The 23467-nt window shown below is 36.8% G+C and overlaps 1 protein-coding gene across 4 annotated transcripts in view; it reads right to left on the reverse strand.

Moving 5' to 3' along the window:
• The window catches only part of ICA1 (islet cell autoantigen 1), a 65104-nt gene that overhangs the window by 36985 nt on the left and 4652 nt on the right, over positions 1 to 23467 (reverse strand). For 2 of the 4 annotated variants that reach the window (XM_054273329.1, XM_054273325.1), the window contains exons 2-8: positions 18753 to 18799; positions 18206 to 18303; positions 16971 to 17009; positions 14635 to 14806; positions 12641 to 12713; positions 10821 to 10944; positions 8398 to 8596 (exon numbers count right to left, since the gene is read on the reverse strand). In XM_054273329.1, the coding sequence (XP_054129304.1) occupies positions 8398 to 8596; positions 10821 to 10944; positions 12641 to 12713; positions 14635 to 14806; positions 16971 to 17009; positions 18206 to 18207 (609 nt within the window). In that variant the 5' untranslated portion in view covers positions 18208 to 18303; positions 18753 to 18799. Of the gene's footprint in view, positions 1 to 8397; positions 8597 to 10820; positions 10945 to 12640; positions 12714 to 14634; positions 14807 to 16970; positions 17010 to 17411; positions 17505 to 18205; positions 18304 to 18752; positions 18800 to 23467 lie in introns of those variants that run through there. The other 2 variants (XM_054273326.1, XM_054273328.1) reach the window with 2 other exon arrangements.

The raw sequence follows: 23467 nt of genomic DNA on the forward strand, positions 1-23467 counted from the left end.
TCTGAGGAAGCAGATGGGAGGAGTGAATACACTGGAATTAAATAAAGGGACTTGAAAAGCTCAAATTCAGGTGCAGTAACAATGTCCCCATTGAAAACTCACTGTAAAACAGTGAGCTGGCCTGTATGATCTCCTTAGCCACTGCAAAGGGCAGTGGCATGAACAGATATACAAACTGCCAGGGAATGGCACTGACACATGTTGCAAATCATAGCTAGATGTGACACCAACATTAAGAAAGACACCTCTAACAAAATCAACAGGATTACCAAGTTCCTTTAATATTGAGTCCCCAGATGCTCTCACTGTCCTGAGTGCAAAGCCACCCTGTTTACAGTGCTAATGCAGAAGTCCTGTAAGTCAAGGTTTTGTGTTTCACTTTCTATTCAACCTTTCAGTACAGAATATAAAATGGCACCCACAAATAATCATGATACATTTGTAACACAAAGTCTGTTGTAAATAATCCCATGCTTTGTTATTGCTGTTCCTCGTTGGCATTTAATATATCAATAAGCATGGCTTGCTTCCATCAAAACAATTTAATTATATTTTGTCAAGACAGAAACTCTGAAAGAGTACAAATTTATAAAAAAGACACAAATCTTTTTGTGGTGCTCTTCAGAGTTCACAGCGTGCTATTAAAGATGAAACAACATTTGAAATCTAAGCAGGTTCAGGCAGAACCCTGAATCAGAGATGGTGGTATATTTGCCATTTTTTTGGTTAGAACAGTACCTTTTTGTTTGTTGGGGTTTTTTTAATTCTATCTAATTTGGTTTCATTATGTGAAGGAGAAAAATCAAACACAGCATCTTTTTAATCATTCAGAGCCTATGCAACATACAACTGAACAGCTAAGGCCTTATGAAGTCAAAGCAGATGGACTAGATTATGCATGTGCCCAGGCATTTTAGGAAAGTATAAGAAGAATTCCTGGGCAGTGGCGACTATAGAAAAGCTTGGTTCTCTTGTGTAAACAATGTTTTCCCCAACAGCTGTATTCCCCTTCCTGTTTATTCTTCACTTCTGCAGGATTCTCTCAGTTCAGTCACATCTGTATTTCATTTATTTTTAAATAATATTTCTTTAGCTATCCTCCTAGCCTTTTCAGATTATTAAGGCTGAGGGAATTTTCCAAATCTCATTTCTCTTTTCACAGCCTACTCTGGTCATATTTTTTACACTTCATTTAAGTTCTGAATTCACAAAATGATCCACATGGGTAACAAGCTTTGCCCACATAGACCAGCTTGCAGGGTTTGAGTTTTCATGTGAGCAATAGAAATTGTCTGGGCAATCATCTTCTCTTTCCCATTTTCAGAATAATATTTCAGTATTTTTTTCCATTCCTGCATTTTTTTAAAATCCAATAATAAATTCAATATTTACACATTCCTATAACTATTAGGCATGAGAAAATTCCTGGAGTTTAATTTTAATCACATCATGTTTGAGAGAGTCTTTTTAATACTGGGACCAAAACCAATTATTACATAAAAGTTAAGGGTATTGATTTACATCACTGATTTTTTTTAGAAGATTTATTGTACTCTGTTGAAACATTTTTTATTCTGTTATTTAGGTGAACAGAAATTTTTAGGATGTGCCTGCCTACCTTTTCTCAACATAAATACAGGTACTGAAAATGTACAAATAACCCAAATCTGCCTAGCTTGATTTCAGCAAGGTCACATGAAACAAAGTTAAAAAAGTATATCATATCTGTAATCTAGAGGACTAATAGCAGACTAATTTTATTTTACTTTAATGCCATTTTTCAGAGTCTCACCTCAAATTCTTCTTTTGTAAAAATAACTGAACAGATGATGAACCATTTCTCAAGGGTAAGCATTAATCTCTGGAAGCAACCATATTCTACAAGCAATGCCTCTAAAGATGATGTAATCTGTTCCAAGAAGTCTGTTTCTATTTTTAAGTGGCATACTGTTATTATGCTTTTAAAAGGGCATCTCCATCACACGTTGTTACTTTGCTTTTAACTCAGTAACAATCATCAGTGATATTTAATATACATGAAATGGCTTCAGAAAATTATTGATTTTGTATCATTATGTACTCTGAGTCTTACAAATGGTACTTGAAATGGTAATTTAAAGTTGTAAGACTATAAAATGCTTTTACTGTGAAGAACATTTCTCCTAAAGGTTACATTTTCAAAAGAGGTATATCTTTCCTAACTGCCTAAAAATGCTTGTGCATTTTGCATGTGAGATATCTCGTAATGTTTTGGTTTCTCTGCTTAATGTTACTAAATATGATATTGGAGAAGTTGGAAAGAACATTACAGCAGAAAATCCTCCAAGATAATACACTCAGCACTGGAACTCCATCTACTTTTACAGGGAGATGCAATAATCACAGAGCAACAACTAGAATTTTGAGTGAAGAGCACTTTTTATATGCTTTGTCTTTCCCTACCCTAATTTCTCGGTAAATCACTAAATTTAGCCTTTCCAACACCATACACTTTCATATTTAAAAAACTGACTTCAAAACCCCTACTCTGACTGCTATTCCCCACCAGAAAGAAGCCAAACCTACTCCTGATGGCACAGGCATGCCACAAGAAGAGATATGTGTGGGTGTTGTTTATCATTGGATCGTAAGAGTGGGCTGTTATCTTTATCTCTGCTATCACATTGCTACACTAAGATGTGGATCTCAGAGTGCAGTTTGACACCATCTTACTAATTTGAGAGGAGACACTACTCTCTACCTTGCAGAGAGTATTATTGCATCTCTGGGAAGTTCACCTATTCTTCTAGTAAGCAGTAGCAGCAATCCAAATCACTGAAGAGAATAGGTGGGGTTTTTTTAAAGGAAGATTTTGAACCAAGGCTGATAAAAATCATATCTATTAATGTGAGAGGCTTTACTATCCCAGATTCCCAGCAGGTATTAAGAAAGTCACCATTCTTTTTTCACATTGCAGTGCCTCACATCTCATATCCAGCATACAGTCTACTGAAGCAACTCAGACCTCTCTGACACCTCCAGAGCACAAACACCAACATGTGCTCTCTCACATGTAGGGGCCTATACTATTGTTGTCCCAAGAAAAAAGTGCTTAAAGTTTTTCAGATGGAGTTGGAATTTAATGGGAAAGTAACACCTAAAATCAAACAGAGATAACTACAGGTTTTTTTAAGAATTGTTTTTGTTAATTTTTAAAATCCAAGCTTGGTCAACAGTGACTACCCAGCTGGCTCTAAATATCCATCAATTATACTGCTACTTGTAACTATGACAACTTAGAGTCTTTTATTTACACCATCGTGACTGCCATGGCCAAAGATATTTTTCTTTAAGATCTTGGTGTACTTGGCTGTTGGAAAACGGAAAGATTTTCCAGCTTAATATCATCTGCAGATGCAAATAGCATTAGCATATTTTCTCTTGGTTGGCTTTTAATAATTCAACTAGAATATGACCAACAAACAGCACCACAAAGCTTCTAAGAGAGTCACCCTCAAATCAATTGTTTTAATAGATATAGAAAAATACTTGGAAAACATATTACAGATGTACAGATTTTGTTCTGGCAGGAAGAGAGTTTAGTTGATCTTTAAGTTGTTTTCCATCTTTAAATTCTATGATCCTCTGAAACTTTGTTTAGTGTTCTTTGGTCAATATTCTCAACTCTCAGCTCCTGAGAGCTCTTATTTTTCTAGTAAAGTTAAATTCACTTTTCCAGTAATCACTCATAAGGAACTGCAAGAACACAGACTTGCAATTTGTTTTCCATTAAAACAACAATTTGACTAAAAATGCAAAAATATAAAAAACATCATCATGTAACGTTATTTATAAAGCTCTGTTTTTACTTGCTCTTCAGTTTGCTAGCTTCTAAATGCCTACAGATTTCCTTTTCACTTTATTTTTACCAGAAACTGAAATTTAGTTCCCAATTATGGCAACTGCCAAGTCTGTCCTTACGTCAAAGATCAGCTTCATATTCGGTTTTTCTCCTTCAGCAAGCTTTTTGCATTTTCTGAACTCTCCAAGAGTTTTCAAAAGTAACAGAGAATTACAAAAAAAAATTAAAACAATACTCCAGTACATTTCCAAAGTGCCTTTAGGTTTGCTTGGCTGTTAGCAGCTAATGTTAATGGATAGGGGAGCAGCAGATGATGCTGCAACATGGTACAGCACCTTTATCATCACACAAGCCAGAATGTCCTCGTGCCCAGCAGTGACACCAGGCAAGGGAACAGCAGGGGAAGAGAGCTGTAGGTCCTGAGCCTTCCTGACAGGCTGCAGCAGATGTATCTGAGCCATACTTGCTGAGACCTTTACAATGAATGCATACAGTCAGTGATTCCCTTATGACCTTTTAATCAATAGAATTATTTATATCTTCATTATTTCCCATCTATCCACTGAAGCTTTAACTTTCAAGAAATAAAATATATTCAAGGAAAGCTTGCACAGGTCAGCCACTCCCTATATTGGTACATTTATAACAACAGCAGTTTAAGTTATCATTATGTCATTTTGAGCTCTTCTTGTTGAACCTTCCTTCTTCCCACTTTTCTCTCGACAGATTTGTCTTTAAAATTACATTTAAGGGCATTAATTTTGTTTCAAGTATATAAAGACTATAAGGAACTGGAGATAAAATGTATCCAAACAATTCAGCTTCTAGCTTGCAAGTTCTCAACATCCGCCTGCAAACTGAGAGCTGGGTGGTAAGGTGCAGTGCAGCCTGTCTCAGGGAGCCCAGCACAGCCACTGGGTATCTACAAAAATACTTCAGCTTTGGTTCAAACCTCAGAATGAAGGGGAAGCAGAGGAGTATGAGAACAAAGGAAGCAAAAAACAAATATAGAAGGGATTAATCTGCTTTATCAATGTAGCATGATAAACAACCTATCATGCCACAGATGTAATTTTCTCATAGCTAGCTTGAAGGTCAGCATGACAATTTTTTTCAGCTCTCACTTTTTATTTGTTAGGGATGGCACTGAAATGTACAGGTTTGATGAGAAAGTCTACAGTATTGAACTGTTCATGGGATAGCACAGCCAAGTAAAATTGAACAGCACACTGTCCTGTGTCATATAGGCTGCATATGGAAGGCTGTATCCTGGTCCCAGTTTATCCCTACACACTGCTGCATTCCTGCTCAGAAAATGCATGGAAAAGCTTAACTTTTTCGGAGCTGGAAGAAGGACACACTTGGGCCATTTGGTCTATATTTTTCAACGTCACAGCACAGTTCATGTTATAGTGTACAGTCAAAAGAGGCCAGATTTAAGAACATTAAAAATCTGATCAGTGTGAAGAATTTGGTAAAAGGATATTAGCTCATTAACATTCTTCTATATATCACAGCACTGTTTAGATGCTCTCAAGGAACACTTCAAACTCTGAACTTGGGATGGAAGACCTCTGTAACCAGAACAGCACTGCACCGTTCATAAAAACTGCTAATAGGAAAAAAAAAAAGAAGTTACATAGCATTTATAGAACTCTGCAGGAAAAAGTAAATACCTATTTCCTTAGTTTGACTCAAGTAGCTACAATTACACAGCTATCTTCAAACAACAATGTAAAAAGGCTGCTCTGCAGTGCTCTGAGACACTTTGAAAGGGGTAGTGTTGCTGGGTCTTGCATACTTAGGCTGACGCCTTAAGAACAGCATTAGAAAATTCTTTCAAGTACCTCATTGTTTTGAAAGAGAGCTACAAAAATGTCAGTGTTTTAACTCAGATTTTATCAGCTCTGAAAATACTGACTCAACTATTGATCTTTTAGCCTGAGCTATTCTGAGGGAAGGTATGAAAACCCCATCTGGATTGATTTAGCTTTGGTCTCCAAAAACAAGTACCATATCTGTATACATAATGATACATTAAGGATTATATTATAAAAGGCTACATACTTGAAAAACAGTCCTTTAACTAAATGATATAAATACTGCTGATGTACTAGGTGCATTAAAGATCATTAAACCAGCACTGTTTACTAGAAATAAAAAAACCCCCAAAAACGTTTACTTAAGTAATAGTTTGGATTTTTACAATCAGAAGTCTGAAGAAAACTTTCTTTCAAGTGCTCTGAGAGGATTAGCTTCCCTAACTACTTGGTGGTGTATCATTCAATATGCAGCTCCAGCTCAAAATGCTTCTCTCTGGCAATGGTATATTTAAGAACCAAAAATCTTACATGAGTAATTATAACATCTTGCTCAACACAAAACTAGCATGACTTCTTAAATTGTTACAGATCCAAAATAAGCCCTAAAACCTCAGCATTACACTGCCACACTATGGCACAATTAAGATCTGCAAGCAAAAATAGAAAAAAAAGACAATAAAAACCCCTCTAATTATTTAGAACTACAGAATCCACCATTAATTTTTGTAAAGCACTAAAAAGAAACTTAGATCTTGCTCAGCAATGGCTACCTAGGAACATTACGCCTGTGGATTTTATTTCAGTATTTTTTTTCCCGTGATTAAAAACCAAAAAGTTTACTTTCTGCAAGTATTAAATCTTCAAAGACTAGCTAGATATGCCTGTTGCACAGATGGGAAATGTGGGAAAGTGGATACCAGGGGCATTTCTTTGCTTTGTTGGCTACAAAACGTAGAGCTTTTTGTTCCCTGCATTACAATGTGAACTGAAAGGTTTTCAGTCCACAGCCAGTTGGACAAGAGAAATGTTCAGAAGACTTTCAAGTTTGGTTTTTTTAACTATTTGAGGTGATGCTACAGAATTTTAGAATCTACTTTTATTTTTTATCTCAGAATGTAATTTATTTCAGATCTAGAAATATTTAAAAATACTTAGTATTTCCACATTTTTGCTACTAAATTTTGTAAGAACTTAAAAAAAATATTTTTTTTGCTGACCTTGAAGCACAGCAACTCAAGATGTCTGAAATTTCACATCTAAGTTTTTATCTACAAGAGCTCACTGCACAAACCATATGTTATTTTAATTACTTTGCCATTTATATAATTTATGCTTTCCACTGCACTTGTTTAGCAAGAAAGCTATAAATCAGTTTTCTATTACCAGTACTGCTTTATTCATTCTAACATTCAATTTTTAAGTGTTTTCCTAATAAATCAAACAATGTACATAAGCAATCAGCTGAGGCCAAGACCATACCAATTATTTTACCTGCAAGAACTTGCCATTACAAACATTTCCCATAGGGCATAATAAAATATATGTCTGGTGCCACAAGACTTACAGGAATACCCTGTACTGAAGCATTAAATAGAGATTAGATGACTAACTGGGCACTATTTGTTCCATCCCTTTCTTAATTGCTATTGTCACCACTTTGGTTTACAAAAAATAGCATAGTTAGATGCATGCCAGCCCTTTCCTGTTAAGATGGTTTGGTCAAGCTTTTAAAATCCACAATTATATACCTTTTATCTTCAAGCACTTTCAGTTACAGACTGCTTAAGCCATCAATTAACAGGATTTTCTCTTTTATACATTACCTATCTCTAAGCCACATACATATATACATGTACACTTTAATACAGTTTCTGTTATTAGACCTCTGCTTTCAATTATCACACAATTTCTGTAAATTTTTTTACTGCCTTTACTCAAAGCATGAGCCACTTGGTTATACCTAAGATCCTAAGTCTTCCTGATAGGCAGCATCTATAAACAGCCAACTGTGAACATTACAGACTTTTGACAAACTTGGCTCTAGGGCCTCACTAGAAAATGTCTCATGTGCATTCCTGAACTGGGACAGGATCAGCCTAAATAAATTCTATACTCTCACCTGGTAGCAACATTGCAGCCTACCACCTAGGACTTGTGATTTTGCAAGTCTTTTCGGAGGGGAGGAGTTTAGCAAACTTGAGTGACACTGAATGAAGGCTATTTATGGAGAATGCCTCCTTAGCAGTTTTAGGGTTTAGCAGTTGCCAACGAATCACACTGAACTGCATCAGGAACCTAAAAATAGATTCCAGATTTGCAACTCCTCCCCGAAATCCAACAATAGTGAATTTTGAAAATGTTCGTCTTTAACTGCCCTCAAAATTTAGCAGCAGACCAATTAGGTAGAGTATTTCTGTAATTGGTTTTTAGTTGCAAAAATTAATATTCCCTTCCCCCTCTGACAGCAGACATGTCTTCCTCTATTAGTCATTCAGGCATCACCGCTAAGGATTCAAAATTAGATAACCTTCTTCAAAAAGATATATTATTTAAATTAAAAAGATGTATGCTGAAGTTGAATATGCTACTAAAAAAATACCTTTCCTTACAGCTCACAAAGAAGAGGTTAGGATAAATGGCATCCTTATTGCTTCTTAATTATGCTCTCCTTGGAAGAATCAAATCGTGCTTCATTATCATTCATTAGGCAATCCCTTCTAGGAAACTTCATACCTTCCTGAACTTTTCCATCTGCTTATAAAGATCTGGATCCAGCTCCTGAGACACATCTTTCATCCAGAGCAGAGCTCCTCTGTATTCAGTCCGGTACTGCTCCATCCTGTTCACCGTCAGCCACGTGTCTGAGATGGCCCTGTATCTGAAAGTCTCCACTTCTTGATACAACCTACTGAGAGGGACACGGAGTGCTAACCTGGGAAGGCATGGAGCAAAGAGAGGAAAGAGAGGAACATGTTAAACGTGTTGTTCCACAAAGGATTAATACAACTCCTTGTAAAATTTTTGTAAAAAAAGGACATTTTACTAGCACTCAAAAAAAACATACACAGCCAACACAGTTCACTTTAGTGCCAGTGTACCTTCAGATGATTCCACCACATGGCTGGAGGTACACATGAAACAGAGTAATTCTGAATGAATACTGTTTGCAACTCTTCTGTTCAAATAGCAACTTTTCAATTACACATGTGAGTGGAAAAGAAACCTCTTCTACTGTGCCTATGTATTTTAGTTTGACCACTTGTATGTTATTACCATTCCTCTTCACAAGTTTCATTTAGCAACTATAAAAATATACCCAAGCTAATTTATTACTGGAAAAGTATTACAGATGTATCAGGAATGTCATGCTAAACATCACAAAAAGTACTTCCATTAGTCTTTTAAGTCTTCAAATATAAATGTAAATAAATAAGTCATCTGTCAGGTAGATAATTATCTGAGGTTTTCTTTGGTTTTTTTTTTTTTTTTTTAGTAACTGGAACAATTTCTTTGAAGGACATTATCTTTTCTTTTGGAAGATTCAGACATTTATCTAAATGTTTCTTCTGACAACTACACTTTGCAAAGGCAGTAGGGGACACTATTGTTCCCCCTATGCCATCACTTCAGCTCCTAATGGGATCTCAACACCCGACAGGATTATTCCTTTTGCTTTGCTTCCTCCTGCTGCTTCTGCCTCCCTCTTGGTTTCCAGCAGCACCTCACTGGAATGGGTTCAATCAGCCCCACACCAGCACAGAGATGGTTTAATGTGCAGGAAGTCCCTTGGCATAAGAGAATTTCTAATTTTGGCTCCAGTACCCCAAGATATGTTGTCTTGATCTCCAGCTAATGAGCTAGCTACAAGCATGAAACATCAATAAAAGCAGTCCCAACTTCAACAAAAGTTTGAGGATAGCTCAAAAGAAGAAAGACAAATGGTTTTGTTTTAAATGTGAATTTATCTGAAAAGATGCCTTAAAAAAGTACTGGGTCAGAGCTATATTAATATGTGAATTCAATGTGACTTTTTTTTTCCATGATGTTTTTTCTCATTCCACAAATTCTTACCCAGATATCCAAAAGAAAGTTTAGTTTATGTAGATAGGCATTGAGATTTTGTCTATTAACAGTTATGCTTCATAAAGGAGCAAGCCATCAGCACTTTTGCTCAAAGGTGCTTTACAAGTGCCTTAATGATCCCAATCATGACTGCTACTGGAGGTGCTAAAGACCAAACTCTAGCCCAAGATAATAAACATATGAAATTCTCAGTGCTCTGTATGCTGTGTTTCATTTTGAGCCAAACAACTGCACTGTTAAGATAAAGCCAGAAAGTATCATAGTAGTTGAAAGCCCTCCAAAATCCTGTAAAACATAATGGAATAGAATATTCCTTTGTGAGTGATGGTGATTTTCATCCTTTTATAGTCCTAATGCTGTGAAAAAGAGCATCACAATACTTACAATGACATCAGGTAATGATATTTTTAAACTCCTAGAGCAAACACCGGGTCAGGGACACATGAAGGACTCTGGTTAACAGCAGGTGTTAGTGTTCCTGTGTGTCCATCTGGATTCCTTGCCTTTTACTTGCCCCTGCACAACCTACATGAGCTCTCTAGGGATCTGGGATCTTCTCTCAGGGGAACTTTACACTGAAGTTCAAGCAGAAGATGGCATTCAGACTCCTCCTTTCTCTTCCATCTAGTTGAGGTATGAGACCCGATGCCCCAGAAAAAAGTATTCCCTTACTCATTCCCTCCCTTGCAGGAACCAGACACCTCCACAGTGAGCTTGCTGCAGCACTTCTCTGCAGAGTGAGAACTGCTACCAACCAGGAGAGGGATCTGACATCATCTCCTTTACAACCCTACTGCTGGAGAAGCTCCAGTACAGCCTTAGAGACACTGAGCTGAACAGGCACAGGCAGGGGATCTGAAGATAGACATAGCAGGTCTATGGACAAAAAGCATGATCAGGCAAAATTCAAGAAGTCACTAATATTGCCAGTATTACAGCAGATTTTGTCAATAATTTTCCTATCAATTGGTTCCTCACACATTTCAAACAGCCAAATGAATGATGACATTGGTGAATCAACTACCATTATTACAAGTACTATGCAAATCAGACAGAAATGTTGACCCATATACCTTTGCTGAGAAGAAAAGCAGAGGGCCTTTCCTGTAGCTTGCATCATTTTTCCTGCTCTTGTTTTATCCTGAGAACCCTGTGATCGAAGAAATTTCCCCAATTCATTTTCTTCCTGAGACAGAACTAACAAAAAATAAATGAGTTGTCAAATATGTTATTTAATTGGTCCCTAACAGCTTAAAAACTGGCCTAACATCAAACAGTTTAAGTCACTTTAGGTCTAAGCAGCAAAACAAAAATAAATAATTTCACAGAATTCCTGCATCTAGTAAACAGAAGACCTGGTTCATTTGAGACATTTGCTGATATATTTAACAAAAATCACAAAATTCCATCAGCACCAAAAGACAACAGGAAAAATGTGCTATTTCTTTCTTACAAAAAAGAAAAAGCTGGGTTGGTTATGTTACAAAAGGGGTTTAATTACATCTTGATTGCAGTTAACTTTCAGTGTGGGTTTTTTGGGTTCTGTCTGGATTGGTAGGTTGGTTTTTAGCTCTCTTTTATCACTTGGATTGCCTCAGCTGATAGCACACTTTTATTGAAGCTAATTCCAAGTTGTACTAACCAAAACTCATTCACTTGCTTTTCTCTTGCTCACCGTTTTTCATGCTTGACGACATAAAATTTCACATGACAAGTCTAGTACTTAATTTTAAAGAACATTTACTTTCAAATTACTTGGCAAGATTACTTGACAACTTGAACATTCTGTAATTCAAACACTGTATTTCAACTGCCTGAAACACATCTACCTCAAAGAAACCGATAATTTTTTAAACAGGAAGATGAAGTGATTTTACACTGAATTGTTGACTGCTTTTAAACTGGGACCATGGACCTCAGAGAACCTTACAAAAACATCTCATGATGCCCTCATCACTTTGTCTTTTAAAGTGGCTATCTCCTATGCTACCAATGTCAGTCACTAACAACAGGGAGAATGGCGTAAAACAATAAAAGAAGATCTCCTGAAGTCCTCTTGCCATTTTCCAAAATGCCAACAGCCAACTCCAGTGCAGACTTTGCACTCTTTGGTAGAAGATGCACATCTGCATCTGATGCAAATCTTTCCATCAGATTTCATCTGCCAATTCTTTAACTTGATACACTACTATTCTGTATTTCAATTTTACCTCCAGATTCTGAAACATTCTGTCTGACTTTCTTTGGATAAAAAAAAATGAAAGCCTAGAGAAAATGCAATTGAAGATTTACTGATTTCATAGATGGACTCTCTCCTTCAGGCCAGATATCAAATAATATGGACTGCAGAGAACCTTTAGAGGACATTTAATACAATTTGCTGGTTGAAACATTCCAAATCAGGTCCCCCATCTCTCACTAATGACTGTCACTAATTACTGTACGGTTTTTACAATCAAGTCAGCATTATCAAATTCATCATAATAGCATAGATTACTTGATTATAAAACTAGTAATAAGACAAAAACTCTTCATCAGCAATACTCACTTAAAAAAAAGCAAAACAAAACAATAAAACTGTTTAGAAAGGAGTTATGATTTCTAGACTTGACACTTTTGAATTTCTCAACTAAGTAATGGAGAAAAAAAAACTAAAGAAAGCTTTCTCCAGCCATTATTGCTATCAAAGCATTATATCAATATATAAAACATCAGAACTGGGAAATCTTCAAACAAATAACCAAATTTGCATTCAGGTGTCTGCAAGGATCATTACTTTTGAATAGGATGAAACCAGTAGTTCCCCGCTTTCATTTTTACCTTTTCACTTGTTCAATGATTCCATAATGCAGACCTTCTTATCATTTTAACTACTGTGTTTGATCATACTTACAACAAATCCTTTTTTGATACAGTTCAATTGCTTTCAGCAACTCCATACACGTTCTCTGAATAGAATGGAACAGCTGATATTGAAACAAAATACACAAAAATTTGTCAAGTGTATGCAAGAAACAATGAGGAATAAAATACAAGAAATACCTTAATTTTTCATAGAAATTATTAAGGAGCATTCTTTTCTTCTTGAACAATGAGCAATATTTCTGGTATTTCCCATATCAATTGTGCTCTTCTTTCAATTAAGTTTTTTACTGAAACTAAAGACGGACCAATCGTAACTTTACAGAGGGAAAATAAAGAGGAAAAAAACTTTGAAAACAGGTCTACAATAGTTGGTCATTAACCAAAGGACTTGTGTTGGGTATGGGTTTATTTAGGTGATATCTTTGTGTAGACATGAAGATGTACAAATCTGTTTCTAAAAACCTCACGGTAGTACAGAGTTATCAAAATATTCATCAGTCATTCTCAGATGTGGGAATATGCATACAGAATTTTTCATAGACACTGTGAAATCTAGTGGAGCAAACTTGCATAGGTATGGCCCACACAGAAGGTTGTTGATTTAAACTGAAAGTTTTATTGGCATATTGGAAACAAATTTCTAAAGCAGCAGCTTTCAAAGGAAGAAGAGGTAAAAAAAAAGTCAGTCATGATTATATTTTGAGATTATTTCTAGGAAATAGAAAAATTATCTTCTCTCTCTGTTTGTCCATCTAAAACCTCCAGCCTGCAACTTAAATCTAAACTCTACCATATGAGGCATTACACAGCTAGAAGTAAAATAGACTACTGGCACAGTTAGTGCTTTCTGTCAAGGCTGCCTGACTACAAATTTACACAGGTCTTGTCTTTTCAACTGGGAGTATGACTTGCAAGTGAGAATTTGTTCAAAACATGCTTATTCCACTTGTGTGAACACAAGTTTCCCTATCTCCAACCCCACTTGAACTAACAAAGCATCCTTCCTGATAAATCTGCAACACAGTAGAAATAGTAAAATCTCAGGTATGTATTTATAAAATAGTGTTCCATACTTCCAGCTTGTTTCACATCAATACTCCTGATTTATAACCCATTGTGAAGACTCTGTAAGTAGAACCACCGAGTGGTAAGTTATTGCTCTTCTTGTATTTGTTGTACTATAGCCTCCTGTGTTTCAGCTAAAACCTAAACAAACTGAGAATCCTAAGTCAATATTTTTTTTTAGAAACTACAAGAAAGCCAGTAAAGCAAAACATTTACCATCATGCAAGAAAACAACACAAACAGAACTTACATGGACATTAACTGGCTTATTGCACTTCCATAGTACACTCTCAATTTTTTGCTTTGTCTCAAAAACATTCTAGGTCTTCATTTTGTAGAACTTTAACCTATTTTTTCCCCCTCAGTGGAGTTGAGGATACCGACAGTAGTAGTATTTGTCACACAGCAGGATTCCTTCTCTTGGTTTTATTTTTAAGACTTTCAGAGGCTTCTTTTGACACGTCAGAACCCACTAATCTGCTTGAAACCTTCAGAGTAGAATGCACTGTGCACCTTGCTCCTGGGCATATTGAATGTTTTTCTGGTATATGTGGCATTTCATACTTGTACAAAAAATGTCATTTGTATGCTCAATAAAATACTTTTAGGAAAAAACCAAACCAAATCACCTTAAACTAACATAGGCAAAGGATAATCTCCTGACTCCCCTGCTAACAAAGGAGAAAATCTGTCCCTAAAATATGAAAATAAATCTGAGATATGTTCAGTTCCAAATAAAGTTAAAGGGACATAGGGTTTCATGTTCCTAAATTCCCCTATATTCCCTGAATTTACACAGATACTTTTGTCAGAATCTGGAAGAGCTACTACATGAAAATTATAAAAATGTATGTATGTAATTATATCCTGCATGCACACATGTTAAAGGCTTGGTGGAAATTAGGACACTTGAAAATTTAACAAATAGAGAACAAACATTATGTAAACATTACAAACCTCTAGTTTTGCATCCAGATCTGCATCTGAAGCAACAACATGCTCATCTTCCTTTTTTCCTGTAACTTTTATAAGGGTTTGTTTTGTTTTCCAGTATTTCTGTTGCATTTTATTGACCACAGATTTTTCTTGGCTTTGAGCATATTGATCATAAAATTCTCTTGGATAGTTGCTAGAATATTAACAAACAAAATTTAAAACTTCAATTGGATACTTTAAAGATAACTCTAACACTCAATTCCACACTCAACTCTAACACACATTTCCATTAAGACTATTGCACTTGCATGCCAACACACATACATTCTAACATGCAGTTCCTCATTATGCATCAATAACAAAGCAACTAAATTACTGTATTTCCCATCCTACTCTGAAAAAAAATACACTGGTTTTAACTTTAATATCTTAACCATTTAGTACTGCCTAATAAACAGCCTGGAAGAATTCCCCCCAAGGCATTAGGAAAGGATTTCTAGCCCATGGAATTAACTTTTTATTTTGTATAATTAATAGAAGAGTTTCAAGTGAACTAGCAGAGTTGCTCAAGCAGGTAGCAATTTTCATGCCATTTCAGCACTGTTGGGATTTGACACAGCTCATTTTATGAATGGAATTAGACTACTTCTTGCCCTCCTTTTTTGTAACTGAATAAAAAAAGAATCAGAAAAACACTCATCTCTTTTGAGCATGCTATGTGAAAGACTGATAATATCACATCTCTCTTTATACAATGGACTACATGACAACTGTGGGTGTATAACAGGCAACTTTTTCTTTCAAGGATTATTTTTCACTGACAAATAATTCTGCATTCCTGCAGCAGATCTAATAAAAAGTGCAATATATAAATTCCATATTCCACAATATTTAAGCCATACCCAGACAGCTTAATAGAAAATATAGTTTTACCACAAAATTTCAGTGTCTTTCAGGAAGTGTTACCCCATTATTAATTTGTGCAAAAGTACATACATTTCTCCCTATATGCATATATAAAAAGCTGGAGTAGTCTTTCAGCTTTTTAGAACTAAAAAGTGGTTGCTAAACACTGCTATAATTGGATGCTTCACAAAACTTAAATAGGTTGAGTTTATTTTGAGAAGACACCTTGCACCTGGAGTGTTAAACCAGAGTTCATTAGTGAGATATTGACCCCTAGTTCTGACCCCTAGTTCTGTTCACAACACACAGATTGCTCAGAGATGCTACCCCAAGAGGTCTTCAGACCCAACATACACATCAAGTCGTGTATGGAGACATGTGTCCCTGCCCATGGCAGGGGGGTTAGAACCAGATCATCTCTGAGGTCCCTTCCAACCCAGGTCACTCAATCATCCTATGACCCTCTGATTATATGTATCATATGTGTATATATATATATATATATACACACAGATATATCTATATCTATACATTTGCTGTGAAGCAATACAGCCATTCTGAAAAAACAAGCCATTGGTACACACTCCCCAAAAGGGAACCACATCTAACCTACACAGTCACTAGTGACACAGTTTAACCTGAAAAGGAAATTTTTTTCACAGGGTTACATTACTTCCTTTAGTTACTTTTAATCAGTGAGTTAGGTGACAGCACCTTAATTACCAAAGAGATGGTAAGAAATTAATGGAAGTGAGCAGAGATATCATTTTAAAAACCACTTATACAGAGCACTTCATGGCTTCTTCACCAAACTTGAAAAGCAAAGATATTTATCCATTTAATTTTATACTAATATTAGTTCCAAGAGTTTAATTTATTAATTAAAATTAAAATAAAGGTATTTTGATGCTACAGCAAAAAATAAAAAACATGTACAAAACATACCACATTTTATTTGGAACTCTGTATAAACAAGCCATCACACACACTGACAACAGACAACCTATCAAGTTGGGTGAATATTATATTGATCTGATACAGGCTGCACCTTTAAAATACCAAAATTACTACCTTTAATGAATAAAAAAACCTCCTGTATTATGAGAAAAATAATGTGAGAGTTTAATAAAAATAGCATTACTTTAATAATAATTAAAAATACCCATCAAACTTCTCACAAGGTATTATAAAGGCCTTAGCTGCCTGGCTAACTGTGTTTCTGCTAATGAGATCTCAGTGAAAATAACTGAGATCTCATTTCAGTAGTCAAGTGAAGAAAACACCATAACTCATCTGATGTTAACCAGCTACTAATATAAGGTCACAAAAAGATTAGAAAAAGCGCTGGGATTAATACAGATTCCTGAATTATGAGACTGATGAACAAACTGAACAAATCAACATACAAACACTATTAGCTCTTTAGAATAAAAAATTATCAAGATGCTTACTATTTATGACCTTCCATGATTCTTGTCTTCTTCAGACACCTAAATAAGAAATGATCAGTTAATACAAGTATCTGTAATTCTTAGATAAAACACTAGAAATCCTATATCTTTTCCCTCAGAAAATTAATATGCTGCAGCATCTTGTTTACCATATTACAAAAGAAAACTCTTCAATCTGTGAGCCAAATGCCTTCCTTGTGTACCACAATTCTCCGGAAAACCCATTACAAATGGATTTAAGTGCTGCCAATCCTTCTATGTTAGCAAGTTTTTCAAGCAAAAGCATATTTACCAGGCATAAATTCAGTGACTTTTTATGAGGCATGCCAAAATTGTTCATGCTAGGCATCACCCTCAGTCAAGTTTTTTTCCTACAATTTTTAGCCACAACAAAATTCAATTACTTTTTAACTTTTTTTTTTCTGCCTATATCCCACTGATCTATTTTTCTAAAACACTAGTTACATCATGTCTTGAGTCAGAGATGTGAAATTTAACGACCAGATGGTTTTTCTATGAGGGACACCGCAGATCCTGAGGATAGAATATGATCTGTAGGCATTAGAACTTTAGATTTTTTTAAAGTTACCATCTCCAGCTTGGATACTCAAATTTCCCACTACACTTTGAGCTGGCCAGATGGCATGCACATAATTTCCCACCAGTACCTGAGCATGCTCCTTCCAGGCCAAATTTAACAGCCAAGCCAGATACTCATAAACAACAAGCACCAGGTTTCTCCTCTGCTGCTTTCAAAGAGGACTGGCACATGGCTAACATGGGAAGGGAGGCACTGCAGCAGGATCTGGATGAGACCAAAATGAAGCCAGTGAGATGGGTGGTGCTGCTGGGGAATGGACTTCAGCAAGGAGAGGCACAGAATGAACACACCAACAGGCTCCACTAAGGTATGAAGCTGACTGACTGAGAAAACAGGAATGGAAACAGGAGCTAGGGAGGTAACAGTGCTGAAACTGAACTTGGCTCTAATCCAAGTAAGAAAGAAAGGGGGCTACAAAGGGGAGTCAGCATGTTGGAAACTAGCACAATACTGCATTCAGACAGTGTGGTTAGCACTGGAGAGGCAAAGGGACTGGAACAGATTGCAGGAACCCAAACAAGGCAATGCAAACAACCTGGATGCTTCCTGCAAGCATAAAGCACATGCACTTCCATTTGGAGCTGAATGGAGCCAAATCTCAGATTTCTGAGCCTAACCTCTCTGCTGTCAGTACATGTGAAACTTGCTGGCAAAGATCCAGGAGATACTGCAAGATTATATCAGAGCAGGAATTTCACCTGAATTGGAATTTTTGTGAAATGTTCTTAAGCACTGCAGGAGACCACAAGAAAATTAGTAACTCCGTCTTCAGACCAGAGTTCAAATGTAAGGGTCAACAGCTAAAAAAGGAGGAAGAAAGAATCTTTTCAGATTGTTGTGTTACAGAACCATTGAGTCAGACAAGATACAGAATGGACTGCTGTGCTGTTCTTTCTAGAGCCATAGGCACAGACACTACTAACTAATTTTCTAATGCCTTTATATTCTTGACTTCACTGTTTTCACACTGGTCCTCCTTTAAGTCAACTGTGGGGGTGTGTGTGTGAGATAAGACCACAGGATTTAGCTTGTATACACAAGCTTGTCCATGACTCAGTTATTCAGCAGCACACCTTGGTTTGACAGGAAGCAAAGAACAGCCTGTCCAGGTGGACTAACATGTACATTACTTGGAACAAAGTATAAGCAACCAGCATGGGGAAAAGGTGCAAGGCACTGACCTTATTCACTGTACACATCCACCTGCTTCTTCTGGAAACCACTGTCCCTACAAAAAATAAATAGGGTCATGGTGAAACAGTTGTTATTTGCAAGCACAGCTCGTGCTCTCTCTTCCTAAACACCTGACCTCACCTTCTGACTCTGACATCTTCCTAGGTATACTCTTCCAGGTCCTACAGAGCACCCTTAGGCCCTGAAGATATTCCTTGTGGGAGTTTCTACATTCAAACTGGACAATATTTTCATGGTATGAAAATGAGGGCATGTGTTCTCTGTTCTGCTGTGTGATGGGATGGCATTTGGGGCTACAAGACCTGCTGGGATGGAGTCCTATGGCCAATCAGGGTGGAATGAAACAGAAATGGAGCCTTACCTATACTGCCTACTGGAAATGGGTCCTGGCATGTGATTATCATCCAAAACAGGCCAGGAGGGAAAAAGGTCCCAGAGAGTTCTAGATGGTATAGATAAAAAAAGCATGCCAGGGACATTGCTGTAATTAAGCAGTAGCAACAAGCAGCAGCCCTGTGCCCATTGTATTTCCAGTATGGAGCTGAATTTTGATCCTAAATGAGAATTCAGTTTGCAAAGACAGCTTGGTAAGTACTAGCATTGAAAAAACAGAAATGCAGTTGCTAAAATAAGTGCAGTAAATTGTCTCTGCAGTAATTTAACAGGGCCCCAATTTATTTATATAATCTCTTACTTCATGTGATGTTATTGTCTGTTCCAAGTCCAGGAACCAAAAAGGGTTAAGATACTGGTTCAGCTCCAACAAAGGACACTATTAAAAGCATAGCTGAAAGCAGTGACATTTTTAAAAAGAAATATTGAAATCTAAGTCTAGTCTCAAAAAGTGAGAGATGCTAATAAGAGGGGACTGGAAATAGCCCAGGGAAGTATCCAAGAATTAAAAGGAACATTTAACAGTCATGTAAAGAAGAATCGCTACAGCCACAAAATGCTGGTTTTGAGGCTGCAGAGAGAGACCAAGAATGAGCACATAACCTCTCATTACTTCAAGTTTTGAACGCTTATGCCTTCGAAGAACAAGACAAATGTCCCAAACAGAAGTAACAAGCCAGTTGGTCTTGGCCAAAATTGACTACAATAGACACACATGACACTAACTTGAATCTACCAATACTCTCTCCAAAAATTGCAGTCAAATTTAAAATTAACCCATGTTATCATACAGTTTTAGATACAAAAATAAGCTTTAGTTGCCACAAGGAGTTGATGTAATGGACTTTTTTTGCTTGTTTTTCTTCTCAGTGTATTAAAACAAACAAACAAAGATAAAAGTTTCAATAAACAGTATTATCCTGACAATGATTAACAAAATTAAAAAAAAAAATCACCTCCCTATGGGAAAGCATTTGTATTGGGAAGTTTCCATGATATTTGACAATAAAGAGTTATATAACATTTGTGATCTCCACAACAGATTTTACCTTGACAAACAAAAGGGAGGGATACTCTAGATGAGAGGGTGGGTGCCAGAAGCAAGCACACCTGCTTTATTCACACCAGAGAAAGCAGTGCCACATTACAGACAACTGTACACAAACCCATGTTTAATACTGCACAGTGATGGATCTAAGGCTTCCTGAAGAAGTCCATTCATGGTTAGAGTAATATTCAAAGTGCTTCTCAGTGTTTTGAGAGAGACTAATGCTACCCGAGTTTAAGCATTAAACCTGAGCTGGTTCCACTCATAACAAGTCTGCTTGGAGCACAAGGAGAGACAGAGCTGAAAGATTCATTCCCAAACAGAACTGGTGGGCCCCCAAGCCCTGCCAAAACCTTGAAAATCCTTAGCATGTGTTTCTGAGGCACCAAGAAGCCCCAGCATCACTTTCCACAAACCATCCTCTTTGCAGAATGATGCCAGACAAGACAGGCACAGCCTGGACACTGAAACACATCAGAACTGTTTCTAGACTCTGCCTGGCTTCAGGTGGAATACAGTTCAGTTCAGGCAGTGCTCTGCCACAGACGACAAGAAATGCCAAAACCAAGATGGTCCTGCAAACAGCCAACTATGGCAGAGTTTCTCCAGGTGGTAGACTATTTGCATGCAAATTATTTCCACAGGAAGCCATAACAGCTGGAATGCACGCAGAACTTCATGCTATTTCTGCCATACTCATCATCCTACTAAGGAATTTTTTAGCTGTCACTGAAACAAAAGTTGATGGAGGACACTCATCATTAGCAAGTGGCATTTCTATTCCTATGAAGAATCTTCTGATTCTCTATATTCTCCAAGACCACTTGAATACATATGTAATTTTTTCTGTGCAAATGGGAAAATGCTTTCATGGTGTTTTGTGTGATTTGAACTGCAGTATATGCTAGGATTACCTTCCAGCTCATGCTCTGTACCACATTAGTACAAGCTTGCTTCTCTTTTTTAGATTTAGTACGTTTTGCTGCAGCATAAGTTGTCTAGTTTCCCAAGAGCTAAACAGCTTTATGAATAATCTTTAGATTCTACTTGTATAAGAAAAAGATGGTATGAGTGCCTTCTCTCCAACAGCTACATTGATAATAAACAAGTCTGTATATCAGTGTCACTCACATTACTTCTCTTTTTCAGTGAGCCTAAAAGTAAGAAGTGTCACATGGCATGGTAAAGTTCAAATCTTAATACTCTCCTAGGTTATGAGGAAATCAGTTTAAAACCCAGCTCAACAAACAAAACACCCTTAATTCAAGTATCTCTTCTTGCCTGAGCATTGGTTACCTAGCTCTCACTGTGCTCTTAGCTCAGACAACTGATTACATAGAAAAATATCAGCATGCAGAGGCATCAAACAGGAATCTTTTCAAGTCTGAAGACTGTATGTAAAACAAACTGTTGATCTAATCATAGCTTCTCAGAACAAAGAGAGGAGCTGAAATCCTTGCAAAAACATTATAAATCCTGATGTACAGAGTAAATCTAACAACCGAAGATGACCTAGCAGCTATGTAGGAAGGCAGTAGATTGAACAACACATTCTTTTGAGATACATCCAGAAACAAGGAAAGGGAACTGAACAAACAACATAGCAAAATTCAGCAACCCTTACGTGAAGGAAATATGTTCATCAAAACACATAGAAGAGTCTGCGCTTTCACTGACAGAACTGTCTTCTGAGTCTACTGCTCTTTCAAAGCAGAGAATATGTTCTGTGGCTCCTCAAATCCTAACAGATTCTCCACATCCTAAAGTCCTTCCAACTTATAACTTTCAAATATGGCAGAATCATGTATTGCTGTTGACTTACGTCAACAGTTTTATTAAAATGAATAATCTTCCAAGAAACTTTTAATACAGTAATAGTACAGTGGTGCTAAGTAACAACAACAAAAAAGAAGGAATTCCATATATAAAAATTAAGACTGATAGTTTCATTTATGTAAAATACTTTGAAGGGAAGAAAATGTGCCTAGGTGAGGGAATCAACACCATCTGTGCCTCCAACAGCTCTTGGCTGACAACCTATCTGCTCCACTCTGCTCCCTGGAAGCTGGGATCAAGCTGAACCAAGTAAATGGGTCTGCAAAACAAGATGCAGTCGCACTGCAAGATGAAGACTAGACAGGGTACAGTTTTATCTTCTCTGGTGTGTCTACAAACACAGAGACCAGGAGCTACAAATAGTGCTTCGCTTTGCCTTTCCCAAGCAAAAGGGAATATAATAGCCTGCAGATCCAAACTATCCACATTGTCAATGCAGGAACAGAGTGAAAACTGAAGTCTGGGTCTTTCAGCATCAAGATTACACAGAAGACATAGAAACATTCCTACTCTTAAATACAAGAACAGCTACCACTCTAATTCAGCTAAAATGAATCTAGAGGTCAAGGTATATCTATGACAAACGACAAGATTTAATCTTTCCTCTAAAGCTCTTAAGTCTCAATATCGATGCTCTAATCCTGCAGAATCATCCATGCTTAGCTTTAAATCCAGGAGTCTTTTTGTTCTGTTAGACTACTCACTGATGTACTTGTTTATTTATTCAAAAAGTTTGCAAATTGGTCTGTAAGTGCTGCATTAGCAGTTCCTTCAAACCATTACAACTTTTTGTCTAATCCTTTGTCTCAGACTGATTCACAGCTTTGCTACTTATCCTTGAAAGTGTCTATCTTGGAGATTACCCACAAGTTCTCAGGAGAAGAAATACAAGATTGCAGTATCAACAGAATGACTCTTTCAATCTATTTCAGGGATTGACACCTAGAAAGAATTTCATACATCCTTAAAAGAAGCACAGGATAAAAATAGCATCTGTTATACAGTGAAGGCTCCTGCTATATTCATACACCTGCGAGGTGCTGAGGGGGGAAAAAATCCTGTTTGACTGCAATTACCTAATTTTAGTGCCTAAATTACCATACAAGCTAAGTCCCTGCACAGATAGTGAATACAACCTGCAAAGAACTACACTGAGCACCTCAACCAAAGCCCCACCACTGCACTCTGTGCACACAGAAATTATGCTTTTTGCATTAGGCAGCTGAACTACAAAGATAAATCCTGCTGTGAGAGCACTGCTCTATTCCCCTTCTTTTAGAGCTAGTATTTCATGGTGGTCTGCTGAATTACTGTTAAAAAAAAAAGAAGTCAGCAGCATACTGAGTAACACCATCCTTGGGACATGGCCATATCCCATTAAGTTCCCTGGAACCAATTTTCTCTTTCACTACAAACACTTCTGGA

This window comes from Melozone crissalis, unplaced genomic scaffold, assembly GCF_028551555.1.
Source record: "Melozone crissalis strain CALT ecotype California unplaced genomic scaffold, PUWL_Pcris_2 ptg000016l_1, whole genome shotgun sequence".
Lineage (NCBI taxonomy): Eukaryota > Metazoa > Chordata > Aves > Passeriformes > Passerellidae > Melozone > Melozone crissalis.